Below are 13,452 nucleotides of genomic sequence, written 5' to 3' on the forward strand. Positions count from 1 at the left end.
CAGACAGCAGTTATCAGACCACATCTAATTTTCCTCTTTCCAGCAAAATCGGTGGTCTCTTAGCAACTGCATGGTCTTGCTAAAACAATCACTGCATAATGTTGGTTTTATCTCTTTATTGGTGTAACTTACAACCACTTAAGTTAAGAAAACAGATTGCCATCCAATCCATGTTTTGTTAAAAAGCTAAGAAGATTTTGCTTTCATATATATTGTTGCTTACAGGCAGTGTATTGTTTCTCTTAGTCAATGAAAGTTGATAATCAGTGTGTAAATATATATGATCTAAGAGGATTCATTTCAAGCTCCTCGCTTCAGTAGGTCAATATTCAAAGTTAGTTTATCAGCCTTGATCAGATTATTTAACCGTGTAGATTGTTGTAGCCACATTCATGGATCCCACATACTAAAAATTTGATATTCGAGGCTTCCTGGATACTTGCGTCTTATTCCACTCGCAACAAAATATTTATAAACCGTTAGTGTTGTTAAAGGTAGCTAGCTATTTTCAATATTTTGTGATGAAAAGCAGTAAATTGATTCATAGGTTTTTGGATACAACCATTATCAAGCAGCAATATTATTACATTTATTTGTTTCTACTTATATTCATGGGGTCTATATCTATAAGCACGTGTTGTCACGTTTTCAGATTAATTGTCAGACAGAGAGAAATGGAAATCGTAGCACCTTTACCGTCTTCCATCCCAATGTTTACATGATTTTGGCTGCGTGGTCTACTGATGAGCTCCTCCCCTCCGCCCCTCCCCTCTGTCAAGAGCCGACCGCCGACGTAATGACGTCACTTTCGCACGGATAGCGTCGGGCTGGGACTATTCGCGGCGATGGCGACGATGAAGAACTCTGATCGGCGGCTCCTGACCTGGGCGCAGTGAAACTGGCTTCGGCTTGGATATGACTAATGTTTATTTGATCCGGTGTTTTTCATTGTTGATTGGCTGCACTGATCTTCGACTGAACCGTTGGCTTTAAGGCTCCCGTCTCGCCCGTCCGCTGTGAGTCTGCCGGTGGCTGTTCTGCTCAGCAGAGGCCTCCGCGTCGGGGTCCGCCCTCCATCTCACAACAACAACAAAACCTCTCCGGTGAGCCGCGGTAGCGCCGCTAGCTAACAGACACAACTGTTATATGTGCATAAAAACAGAACTACACTATCCCATTGAGACACTAAACATAGTCTGGTTAGTCCAGTGAGTGGTGGATGCTAGCCATGGGAGTTAGCCCGGGTTATTCTTGCAAACTTAACCGGGTCAACGTGAAGTTTTCCACAGCGACTAAAAGCAACACCGCCGTCACTGCAGCGCTCTTTCGTTCCCTCACAGATAATAAATAGAGATAACAAATGTGTGTCATGACATTATCGTTCTCTCACGTTAGCGGGGTGCTATCCTAGCTGTTCCCCCGAACTGTTAGCTTGTTCAACATTAGCACGTCCCACTCCCAGTACAGTGTTTTGAATAAACGTGACAACGTAAACATGTTTAACAATTATATTTATTGATAACAATGCACGTTATTGCATACATTTATAATCCGATGTTTAGAAATATTCGATCCGTCTACGTTGTCCCTCCCTTGGCCTTTTTATTTACCACCACTTCCCTTGATCACTAATTGTTTTGTATTTAAGTTAAGGTTTCTGTATACAATAATCAGCTGAATAATGCTTCATGTTGTAATACAGAGTGGCCTGTCGCGGGATAGGAGTCACGTTAAGGCTCTAATGGGCTTAGCCTGCTCTGTGCACCTCTTAACATGGACCCGGTCTGGACCCGCTCTGGGTCGCAGCAACGGCTCTCATGATCCCGCTGCGGTAAACATAGTCTGCGAGTGAGTGCTGAAGATATGCTTTATCGGCTTGAGACAGCCTTGAGTGTAGTTCCTATTACTTTGGTTCGATAGCCAAGTATGGTAATTAATTTGCTTACTAAGTAGACCGACGGGTCTGGCTTGAAAAGGCACATTTCGTTATTCAAGCTGCTCCTGTTCAGCAAACCCTGGTATTTTATATAAAAATGCACTTGAATGCGTATGGGTTATGTCATTCTGACCTACCGAGATCGGATTTACAGAGATCAGATTTCAGTTTTGTCAAGTGTTGCTTTTTCCTCTAATTGGAAAAAGTTTGCACATGCCCAGTTTTCTATCCTTATCTGAAGATGGAAACCTAATAAGCAATCCTATGTGACTGATTAAACTTTACTTGCTGTCAGGATTACATAAACTCCAAATGGACCCAACTGACTCCATGCCATTCCCCCCCAAACATGTGGAAGGTGTGTGTCCTATTCTCGGCTCATTTAAAGGCTGCCCTTACCACCAGAACATCTATATTTGCCTCTGAATAATAAGGGCTATTGTAGGGTTAGAGGCTGCAGTGGATGGGGAACACTGTCACTTTACCGAATACCAAGAGAGTTATAAAGAAAACATTTAGTCTTAAATCACATGCATGTTTGCTGCCTCTCTTAACAGATTTCCATGCCCAACCACTAAACCCTTGAGGACAGGATTGCGAGACATCCTCGTCTGTTGCTTACTACTTGTGGTAAGTTCCAAGTGATGAAATAAATACTCTACTGAAACTTGCGGTCAGCTCTGTGTAAATTTTACTGCTATGTTTTTTAAATGAACAATTGATTGGGTCAGTTCAGAATTTCATATGGTGCATAAGAAGCACACTTGATGTTCTCTGCTCCGGAAATGTGCTGGCATTTTGGCATTTTGTGTGGGATTGTTTCACCAGTTACCTTATTATAGCCGGGCCAGTTAGCAACCGGTGCCACATTAGCCCAGTCAATGGTATCCAAGAGGCATTTGATGTTTGGCCCTCATGTTGGTTTGTGGAAGTCTCCACCAGCCTTTACTTCCCTTGCATTTCCCAGGCCTGGTATCTGCCAGTCTCCGGATTTAGTCCAAGCAGTCGATTAGCCTGGCTAACGCCAGACCTCATCTCAATCTACATTGAGTTGAGGTCTGGGAACCACACATACATTTTCTCGTATTTGAGGCGTGGTTAACGATTGCCCAGAGCCGTTTATTGGGCGCTACGAATGTCTATCATATGAGTCTGTACGTAGCTCATAGCCAATCAAAGCCTGTTGGTAGCAGGGCAAAGACATCCTTCTTGGTAAGGAAAGAGCTTAACGCCGAAAGTTGCTATTTTTCTAAATAAACATGCGTTCTAAACAACTTAGAACACCATCTAAGGCTGCATCGAAAGGTAACCCGTCTGCTGCCATTTTGGATCCGTAAACTACAAACTTCGGTGTGACGCATAGACGTCGTCATTTGTCTTGCCGTCCCTCCGCGTTCTGTGATTGTTTCCCTATCTCAGGTGAAAATCTGATCCATGGAATCCAGGCTGCCAAGCAGCGTGAAATGAAATTGCGTGCAAGGCAGCATGGGTATACCCAGGCTAGCAGTCAATAAGGGTCTGAGTAAATCAGACGTATGGATTAATAATGAAGAACCTCAAATAGACCATTATTTGGATGTAAAAGGTCACACAAACAGGAAATGGGAACAACATAAGTGGTTCAACACTTGAGCAAATAAGGGTTATGTCATGAGCCCAAAGATCTACCAGTGCCAACAGAGTATCGATTATACTTTATAACAAACTTAAGCACAGACATAACTATCAGAGATAATCTTGCCACCGATGTGGCTTCCCAAAAATATCTGAGAGGGAAATATGGGTCATCCAGACCGGAAAATCCACAATCGCTGACTCGTTGGATTTTAATGCCTCTCTTCGTTTTCAAAACAAAATAATTTGCTATTGGAAAGTAGTTCTTGATTGCAAAAAGGCAGCAAAGCTTGTGGGGATCGCTGTTTTTTTTTCAAAAAGGCAGCGCTGAGAACACTGCTGGTTATGTAACAAGGTGTCCGATTATGTGGACGCTGCCCATGACGGCTCTATACTGAATGGTCTCTGATTCTGTACAGCGCTCTCTGGCTTTGTGGCGGGGAATGGAAAAAAAAAGGTTGGGTAGGCAAACATCTCTGCCAATAGTTTTTAATTTTCCCCAGAATACAATGTTTGCCAAGTAGTACCTTCATTGAATATGAAGTAGACATTGATTGACAGGTCGTCTATGCATAAAGAAAAAGGCAAACCATATTCAAACAGAGTTTCAAACAAAACAACACGGGGATAGATTTGATGTTACACTTGAATTTGTTAAGGTAGATGTGAAGTATATTTTATTTTATTTTTCTCTTTTGTCTCCTTCTTCTCTCCCTCAGCCTGGGTTTCAGTCCCAGGGTAGAGCTTCTGTGTCTGAAGACCCCACTCCTACCTGGGGACCATGGTAAAGCTCCTCTCAATGCATGTCATTACAGGGCCTCTTAGGGAAGCACTCAGTTTCTCTAGGTAGGCTGTCTGCTTTGTTTTGTATACAGAATTGGAAACCCTGCCTTTTATTTATCTTCTTTTTGGTAGCTAATCAGTCCGCTCTAGTATCCAGCCGGCAATTACAGCCTTCACAGCCATGTCCAATTTTCAACCAGTGAAGTGTGTGTGGGTGTTACTGCACTTTGCAAGTGGGTGTTTCCTAGTGTTGTGGATACCAGTGTACTTCAATTTGCACCGCACATCTTACCTGGTCTCTGCTTAAGTAAAAAGGGATCTGTATTTTTTGTTTAGGGTTTGATTTCTATTGTTTATTCTATGTTTAACGTATTCTACGTTAGTTTTGTATTCGGTTACATGAACACTTTTCCACTACATTGGTAACACTTTGACACCCTCCGTCCAGTGTGAGAATCGACCAAAGACAGATGGGTTGTAATGATAGTATTTATTCAATATTCTAGGCTTCTCCCCAGGATTTTGTTTTCCATGGTGGCGCTCCCACTAGATAGCTGGCGCTCTAGAAATAAGAGGCTGAGGCGTAAGCCTTTTGATGTGTCTCTGTAATCACACAACATTCGTGGAAGGTCTTTCGAGATGTTTTGAAAACTGATAAATAACTGGTTTTCATTGCTTGTTAAACACTCGTCACTTCTGAACCCTAAGTAAGGGTTTCGGGTGTCTTGTCAGAGGATAGCTACCCCTGAATTTGTTATTGGTCAATTGAAACTGCAGAAAACAGTTGGCCCTGTTGAAGCGCCAAAGTGTGTTAAGTTGAGGGTTTATATGCGATATATGCGACAAACAAACAACACGTCCTTCTAGTCATTCGTTCCTGGGGCTAATCGGAGCATTGAGGGGAATGTTTGAATTGCGCATTGTATTGGTTCTGCTTCACCCTGCTTGTGGACCCACAGGAGGAGGAGGGGCAGCAGAGCCTGGAGTGCGTCCAGGCCAACCAGTTCTTCCCCAAGAAGTCCCCTGTCCTGGAGGAAGAGAACATGCAGGTGAGCCGGAACATCTGTACAGCTGTTTCTAAATTAAGCATTTGGGGTGTCTGTGTCCTGCACACGGATAGCAAGTGAAATAATCTGTAGACTGGGTCGGAGGTCTTATTTTTTTTTTGGTTCACAAGAGAATTATTTTGAGCCACAAAAGGATGACCCCTTAAAATTGTGTGTGATCAAACTGAGTTATTTGCATTTAAAAAGAGATGAACAATATTTAGCATTGGACTCAAATCTTTTGTATTGGATGCTTTCAATTTGAGAAAGTATGCAGTCGCAAGCTCAGGAATGCCTCTAAAATAAAAAGCCCTCATGCCTAGACAACTACAGTTAAAGTTAATGTTTGAATGATGTTTTGTTGTTGAATAGCATATATTTCACCACTTCTATGTAAAAGCGGAGGCTGCGGTTCTGAGCTTATGTGTACGGTTCTCTTCCTGCTCCCATGCCAGGTTCCCTTCTCCCAGCTGCATGGTGAGTTCACGGAGTATGTGGGGAGAGCGGAGGACGCCATCATCGCCATGTCCAACTACCGGCTCCATATCAAGTTCAAGGAGTCTGTGGTCAATGTGAGTCAGGTCCTCCGCTAAATAGACCAATAGTTAGCGTTTAAGAGGATTACCTTAATGGCAGCCCCCTACCATGTGCCGTGTATGAGACGATGGACACAGTGGAGGCAGTGTCCACAGCGTTGATCAAAGCGAAATTCCACACCATGCCGCTAACTATATTTATACCGCTCTAGTAAGTGGCTTAAAGCAATCCGTCCCGTGTTTCCCACCCATTTGACCGTGTTCTGGTGGGGGGGGTGCCACGCGGTGCAGATCTCTCTCTCGCTCTCGCTCTCGCTCTCGCTCTCTCTCTCGCTCTCTCTCTCGCTCTCTCTCTCGCTCTCTCTCGCAGTTCTACTGTTTTTGTTGGAGAAAGTGAGGCAGAGAAGAGAGGGGTCCTCCTTCTTCAAACGTTCTACATGTAACTATTGTGTTAGTGTTTCAAAAAGAAAACGCCAAATAGATATTTAATACTGTTCCTAACTTTCCATCAACGACTAGTTTAATATGTTTTCCAAAAACAAGCAAGGCAGCAGGTGATCTAACCCTCAGTGTTTTGTTACTTGGCTGCTGCTGTGAGCGACCAGGCCAGGGCTTGAGCTGTACTCCTTCAGTCTTCCTTTTCTTCTTCCTTCTTCTACCATTCTCAGGATTAAATGCATGAAAAAAAAAATAGTAAAATGAAAAATTCCTGTTCATAGACTACAAAACATTACTATTGTTTCTATATTAACTCCATAGATGTGTGGCAAAGGGCCGCACATTATTACTATGTATTTACTTGGTAAAAATAGGTTACAATAATCTATTATTTTGTATATCACTAGTAAATCTAGTTCTAATTTTGACGTTTAAAGTTGGTTTGGTTTGTAAAAATCTGATATAATTCTGTACTTTTCGTTCACTTAGTGAAGTTGTTAACCAATTCTACCTCCTCTATTACCCATCAGTGAAAGTAACATTTGCAGTTATCCAAGGCTAATGTTGGTAACGGCCCAAGTTGAATTATGTACAATCTACAAATTTAGATGGTACTTTCTAATGCACTACTTTTTCTCAAATAGTTTTTGTTCATGGTTCCGCCCATTTATAAAGGGTTCATTCAATTTAAGTTGAAAAAGGACATTGATACTTACCTGGTAACAATCTTGATAGGAACGGTTTGTCTCGGTTGTCATGGTACATCTCTTTAAATACTGGGTACGTTCTTGCAGATGTTTCTACAATTGACCCAGTAAGTCTAAACTGTCCCTGGTATCACTCGGCTCCAGGCATGACTCTCGTACCTGATACCTTTTGGATTCAGTAAATACAAACTGTTACCATTTTTTCTGCAATGTTTGTAAGTAAGACATTATAATTTTGTCAACCGAAAATATACGGTTGAAAGAAGGCTTATTTTTTTCCATGGTTTTGGAAGGGTTATACACTTTTAGCAAAAAACTAGAGCTGTCAAGCGATTAAAATATTTAATCGTGATTAATCGCATTAATGTCATAGTTAACTCACGATTAATCGCAAATTCTTTTTCTATGCTAAATATCCCTTGATTTTTTTGTCCCATAATTCTTCTCATTTTAATTCTCTTATCAACATGGTGAAGTGCATCGGCTTGCCTTGTGCAAATGATTTTTTATTGATAACAACATTGGCATATACTGATCAAAACAGGACGATACAAAAAAATAGCCTACTGCTACTGCTTCTTTGTTTTGAGCCAAAGAAAAAAAATTTTTTTTTTTTTTTTTTTTGTTTAATAAAATAATTGCGTTAATCGCGCGATCATTTTTTTAACGCCGTTAAATTTGGTTTGCGTTAACGCCGTTAATAACGCGTTTAACTGACAGCTCTACAAAAAACACATAACTTGAGGCATGAAGAGATGGATTCTTGCATTTTGATTCTATTAATGAATTAGGCCTGCCATCGCCGGCGGTTGAAGTCCATCAACAATCCTCCCATCCTTCCTCCACAAATTAAGTTATAAAGGAATTGAGAATGATGTAGGAGGAGAACCCTAACTCTAGCTCTAGTGCTGAGTAGAGGTCCATCTGTACTTTGTGCTTTAAGGGGAACTTCCTTGAGCCCATTCATGCAAGTTTAATATTGCATGGAAAAGGGAATGTCTTACTTAACAACATTGCAGAACATATATGCTAAAAGTTTGTATTTATTGCTGGGAAAATGAATAACCAGTTAGAGGTATAGGGTTAGATCATGGCAATACCATGGAAACAAACGAGGCTTCCTTTTTCAGGACAGTTCATCCTACTTTACCTAAAGTTTTTTTACTTAGGTTTGTTGTGGAACATTCATGGTACAAGTTGACTTTAATTGCATGGACAATGGACTATTCTATTCCAAGGGAAATGGTGAAAGCCTGGTAATACCATGAAGTCAAACAAGGCTTCCTTTTACAGGACAGTTTCAACTTATTAGTGAGTCAATTGTAATGTAATACTTGGTAACGTTGCAGAACATGTAGGGTGCAAGTGTGTTTCAATTTCATGGAGTAAATGAGGAAATTACATGAGTAAACAACTGCCAAAATGTACCCAGTATTTAAAAAGATGTACCATGGTCCCAGATGTAAACTTAGGGAAATGTAATGAACCCTTTATAAAAGGCTGGAGCCACGAACATTAACTACTTAAGAAAGAGTAATTTATTGGAAAGTACTATCTTCATTTCTAGATACAGAATACAACTTGGGCTGTTCAACATAAACCTTGGATGACTACACTTGTACCTTGAATGGAAGGGTGCTAGAGGAGGTATTTCTAATGATTGGTAACCTACTTTCCTAGGAAGCACCCAATTATATCTGAAATATTACCCACCTTCCAACTAACGTTCACAATTACATGGAACCAAGTGCGATTGGTTAAACTGATCTATTGGCAAGCTAAAAGCCGTAAAAAAAAAATAGACCTTAGTGCAATTCAAGTTGATCGATCAAAGAAGCTCATCACTTGACACCTGGCTTCACAATGCTGTCGTAGAGGATTACATAATTTTGGTAGTACCTAGTAGCGCAATAAACAATACAGGCCGGTAAAGGCCCCCCATAGACGTTGGAAAGAGGGGGTTAGGGAGGGGTAGGTGGGGGGGGGGGGGGTCAGTTAGTTGCAATCTGCAACCTCACCACTAGTTGCCACCTCGACTTTACACATCATACCTTTAATAATTAGGAACTGTAACAGTTTTTTGTTTCTGCGTTCCGAAAACGTAATAGGGACTTTTTTTTAAGTGTCTTCTTTATTACTGCATGCCAAAACAATGTGGTAATGAAATTGAATGTGTCGGAACCACCAGAAATTAGCCATTAAACATTGAGTGTATTTTATTACACCATTATATAACAACACAAAACGTATTTGTAACACCAGCATTTTTTTTTTTTTGGGGGGGGGGGGTATTTGTAAGTATTTGTAATAGAACTGATGCTTGTCAAAATAACTAGATGCTAAAATTCCCTGAGCGGTTAGAGTGAAAGCTTGCTGTGTGCCTGGCACAGGTGGATGTATGGATCTCTTTCAGAGTGGCAGTTTTGTTCATAGCTGTGTAAATCTTTGCGGTCAAATAAAAACCCATGTTTAGACCACAAAGCCCAAGTGTCGTTGCTAGTCATGACTCTTGGCGTATTTGATTGAATTTGTTCATTTAATATAACTTAGTTTAATTTCTCCTGATCGACTAATGCAGTGGTTCCCATCCTTTCTTGCCCGGCACATTTCATCTGCTTCAACTCAAATAGTTTTTACCCAATAAACATCTGCCTTTATATTAGGGATGGGCACGAGTAGTAAATTCCAAACTCGAGTGATCGAAGGAATTCCTCGAGGATCAATCGAGTACTCGTTAAATCAAATCTATTTTTAGAATGCAACGCATCTGCAGCAGGAATAGGCCTGATGATGAATGGCAATATTACCAACCAAACATGTAGGCCTAATGCTTATTCTCCATCAAAACAGTCAGAGTTATCAGAGTATTCATTATTTATTTTTGCAAACGTTCAAAACACATTTCCCTTACAAAAATAATATGCGTCTCACAATTTAAATCACGTCGAACCAAGGCCTGTAACAGTTTAAAAAAAACGAAACAAGTAGCCTAACCATTGCAAATAAATGCTTAAAGCTGCAAATAAAACGGCAGCAAATGGACTATGGAAATACTCAGCGTTGTGATCTTCTCTACACGCCCGGGATTACAGCTGCGTCTTGCGGCGGTGAAAATATAGCCGACACACTTTCACTTTCACCGTTGCTGCGGGTCTGCTTTCCCGAACTCACTGTTGTGTTTCAGGAGCATATGTTGCCGCATAGTACTTTCTGGTAGCTCGATTTCGCTTGGCATATTTTACATTTCACCTTATGATCTCCTATTTCTTTAAAGTATTTCAATTCTTCGCTGCGGTTTGTTTTAACCGCCATCTCTTAACTTTTTGAATTCTGGCGTGCCTGCACACGCCACGGAACGCGCCATGGAAATGGATGCATTTAATTTTCTTTGTGCCCACGTCATGCGTTAGTGGCGCCGACAGAAAATTGATACATTTGCTTCAGAAAACTTTGTTTGTGTGTGTATATGCAAACTCGAGTTTGCCTGTCCACCAACCGAGTTCATTTGTAACGAGTAGTACTCGAGTAATCGATTCCTCACGCCCATCCCTACTTTATATCAGTGTCCCTTTGAACGTTATCACATCACAATTCTACAGAATAAGTAGTAGTACTAGCTTGCCTGTGGCTATAAATACTAAGGCAGTCAGTTTATACAGGACATCTATGTGTAGTTTAAAATAAAATAATAAATAAAACTGTTTCGATAAAATGGATGTCCTGTGTGACCCCATATACACATCAGGGGACCCCGACCCAAAGGTTGGGAACAACTGGACCAATGACTTGGTTGGCTATTAGGGAGCAGCCACATCCCAAATCCACATCAAAACAGCAGTGAAGAATAACGTTAAGTGTTGCGTAATTCCATCCTCTCTTGTATTCACTATGTATGAGACAATTGAGCTTTAAGACTGCTCCCTCCCAATATCTTCCCTCATTTCTGACCAACCAGGACAACAGTTCTAAGTGTTTAAGGGCCCTATGTCATCCAGCTGGTCAATTACGTTCAGTATAGGGCCATATTTGAAAAAATAAGGGAATTAGTTTGGTTGTACTGTTAAGTAACTTGTAAAACCCTAAGAAGTATTGAGATTGGATTGGGATCCTGCCTGAAAGAAAGCGTGATATACAACCCTCATGCAGTCATAACACTCATGCAGTCATAACACTCATGCAGTCATAACCCTCATGCAGTCATAACACTCATGCAGTCATAACGCTCATGGAGTCATAACGCTCATGCAGTCATAACGCTCATGCAGTCATAACACTCATGCCGTCATAACACTCATGCCGTCATAACACTCATGCAGTCATAACGCTCATGCAGTCATAACGCTCATGCAGTCATAACGCTCATGCAGTCATAACGCTCATGCAGTCATAACGCTCATGCAGTCATAACGCTCATGCAGTAGGCCTTACAGCCCTCTGGCCTCTAGACCGACCAGCAGTGAGATAGGTGGTGATGAGGAAGAGGGAGACGGGGAGAGGAGAGGAGGGAAGGTGAGAGACCTGGAGATGCCTTTCACGGGAACGACAGAGTAGCCATTCACCCAGCAGCCCAGGGTAATGTGAAGGGCGCCTTACAGGCCGGGGGCCTGGATTAGAGCAGCGGGATACCAGTCGCAGACAGAATGTACAGACGGAAGCACAGCCATCAGGATGGCCAGCAGCATTTTCATTTCAACAAACTTGTGTTGGATAACCGTTTTGTTCTTCTGTTGTTTTTTCGAATAGATGAGTTGTTGTTGTGAGGTGTCTGTAAGTACCCTGCGGTGCTGCACGGTGTGGGGTGGTGCACGTGGCTGTCATGTGCTTTTGCGTGTGTGCACACGTGTGGACGACTGGACGTACATGTCTGTTAGGCCAAATCCCAGTAAGGGGTAGAAATGGGATTGGGCCTAAATCTGTGCGAACGGAGGTGTGGGCCGTTTTTATAACTTCCAAGGGGTGGGTGAGGAGGGGTATCTGTCTATCCTGGAGAGAGCTCGTTGCCGCCATTCCCATGTAAGGGAATCCCCTGGATTCAACAACCTCATATGGCTCTATTAAAGGAAATGAACAGCATTCTGGGAGTCTAATGGATTCCACAAAGACGCTTGCTTCCACCAACCAGTAAAAGGACAATAATAGTATATGTTGTATGGAGGGATGTGATTGGACAGCACTTCTATACAGGCTTCACATATTTATGTGTGTGTGGATATATGGTTGGTTGTTACTCTTCCTTCCTGCTCCGCCACGCGCTCTGGGCTATCTGTCCGTCACGCGTGGCTTTGAACCGTGTGTGAAGCAGATCATTGAACAGCGGTTTCTGTCGGACAACCAAGCCCAGCAGAGGCATCCATAGAGGCCAAGCCAGTTCAACAGTAAAGTCTGTGTTCTCATACTCCTCCAATGTGCCAAACAGATAACCCGCAGATAAACATTGACTGAGTTCAGTGGGGGGGGGGGGGGGGGAACGCTGTTGGTGGAACGACACCATCGAGGGTTCATGCAACAAAAAAAAACGTTGACTGGTGCACTGCAGACACAGCATGCTAATAGATTTTTTTTATTACACTATTGCGTAACAAACGACAACCTGTTTTTGATTGACACTAACCGGCTTTGAACCGTAAATCATTAAAGTGGTTGCATGTGGTAGTGGCATTCCTGGCCTGCTGGTGTTGTGGAGCACACGTTTTATATTTTTGTGTGTGCGAGTGATGCTAACATTAGCATAAGCATTAGCATGGGAGCATGCCTCAGTGTTGAGTGACAACCTGCCGGCTCCCCAACAGGTGCCTCTGCAGCTGATTGAGAACGTGGAGTGCCGGGACATCTTCCAGCTGCACGTCACCTGTAAGGACTGTAAGGTGGTCAGGTAGGCCCCACGCACAAACGCATAAACACACACACACACACATCAAACTGTCAATGGACACATCCGTTGCGCGATTCAAACCTTCTGATTTCCTATGTTAGTGATTTCTTACAAGAAAACCTATGAAATTATCTTTTTGGAGTTCTCCAGTACAGTATTAAGTATAATCGAGAGCTGGGGGAAGTTATTGTATCCCACTAAGGGCAGAACTTGGTAAGTTGAGGTCCTAACAGCTCTTTTGCATCACCTCCGTCCGCAGGTGCCAGTTCTCCACCCTAGAGCAGTGCCAGGAGTGGCTGAAGCGGCTGAGTGCGGCGGGACGGCCCCCATCCAGCCTGGAGCACCTCTTCTCTTTCGCCTTCCACGCCTGGTGCATGGACGTCTACGCCGGGGAGAAGGAGCAGCACGGCGAGCTCTGCAGGCCAGGTAGGGCTGCCGATCCCTGACAACTTTAGGTGGGATCCCTGCCAACACGGGGACGATCCCTGCAAACCAGCCCCTCCCCTCCACCTCCATTCTC

The 13,452-nt window shown here is 42.6% G+C and overlaps 1 protein-coding gene and 1 long non-coding RNA gene across 5 annotated transcripts in view; both read left to right on the plus strand.

Moving 5' to 3' along the window:
- Positions 1-13,452, plus strand: part of LOC132460072 (uncharacterized) — a 63,185-nt gene that overhangs the window by 26,484 nt on the left and 23,249 nt on the right. The gene's annotated exons all lie outside the window — the stretch shown is intronic.
- mtmr3 (myotubularin related protein 3) overlaps positions 807-13,452 on the plus strand; it is a 35,895-nt gene continuing 23,249 nt past the window's right edge. For 2 of the 4 annotated variants that reach the window (XM_060055085.1, XM_060055087.1), the window contains exons 1-8: positions 807-1,103; positions 2,494-2,566; positions 4,270-4,334; positions 5,293-5,382; positions 5,835-5,951; positions 11,804-11,827; positions 12,850-12,932; positions 13,192-13,358. In XM_060055085.1, the coding sequence (XP_059911068.1) occupies positions 4,332-4,334; positions 5,293-5,382; positions 5,835-5,951; positions 11,804-11,827; positions 12,850-12,932; positions 13,192-13,358 (484 nt within the window). In that variant the 5' untranslated portion in view covers positions 807-1,103; positions 2,494-2,566; positions 4,270-4,331. The remainder of the gene's footprint in view (positions 1,104-2,493; positions 2,567-4,269; positions 4,335-5,292; positions 5,383-5,834; positions 5,952-11,803; positions 11,828-12,849; positions 12,933-13,191; positions 13,359-13,452) is intronic. The other 2 variants (XM_060055086.1, XM_060055088.1) reach the window with 1 other exon arrangement.

This window comes from Gadus macrocephalus, chromosome 6 (genome assembly GCF_031168955.1).
Source record: "Gadus macrocephalus chromosome 6, ASM3116895v1".
Taxonomy (NCBI): Eukaryota; Metazoa; Chordata; class Actinopteri; order Gadiformes; family Gadidae; genus Gadus; species Gadus macrocephalus.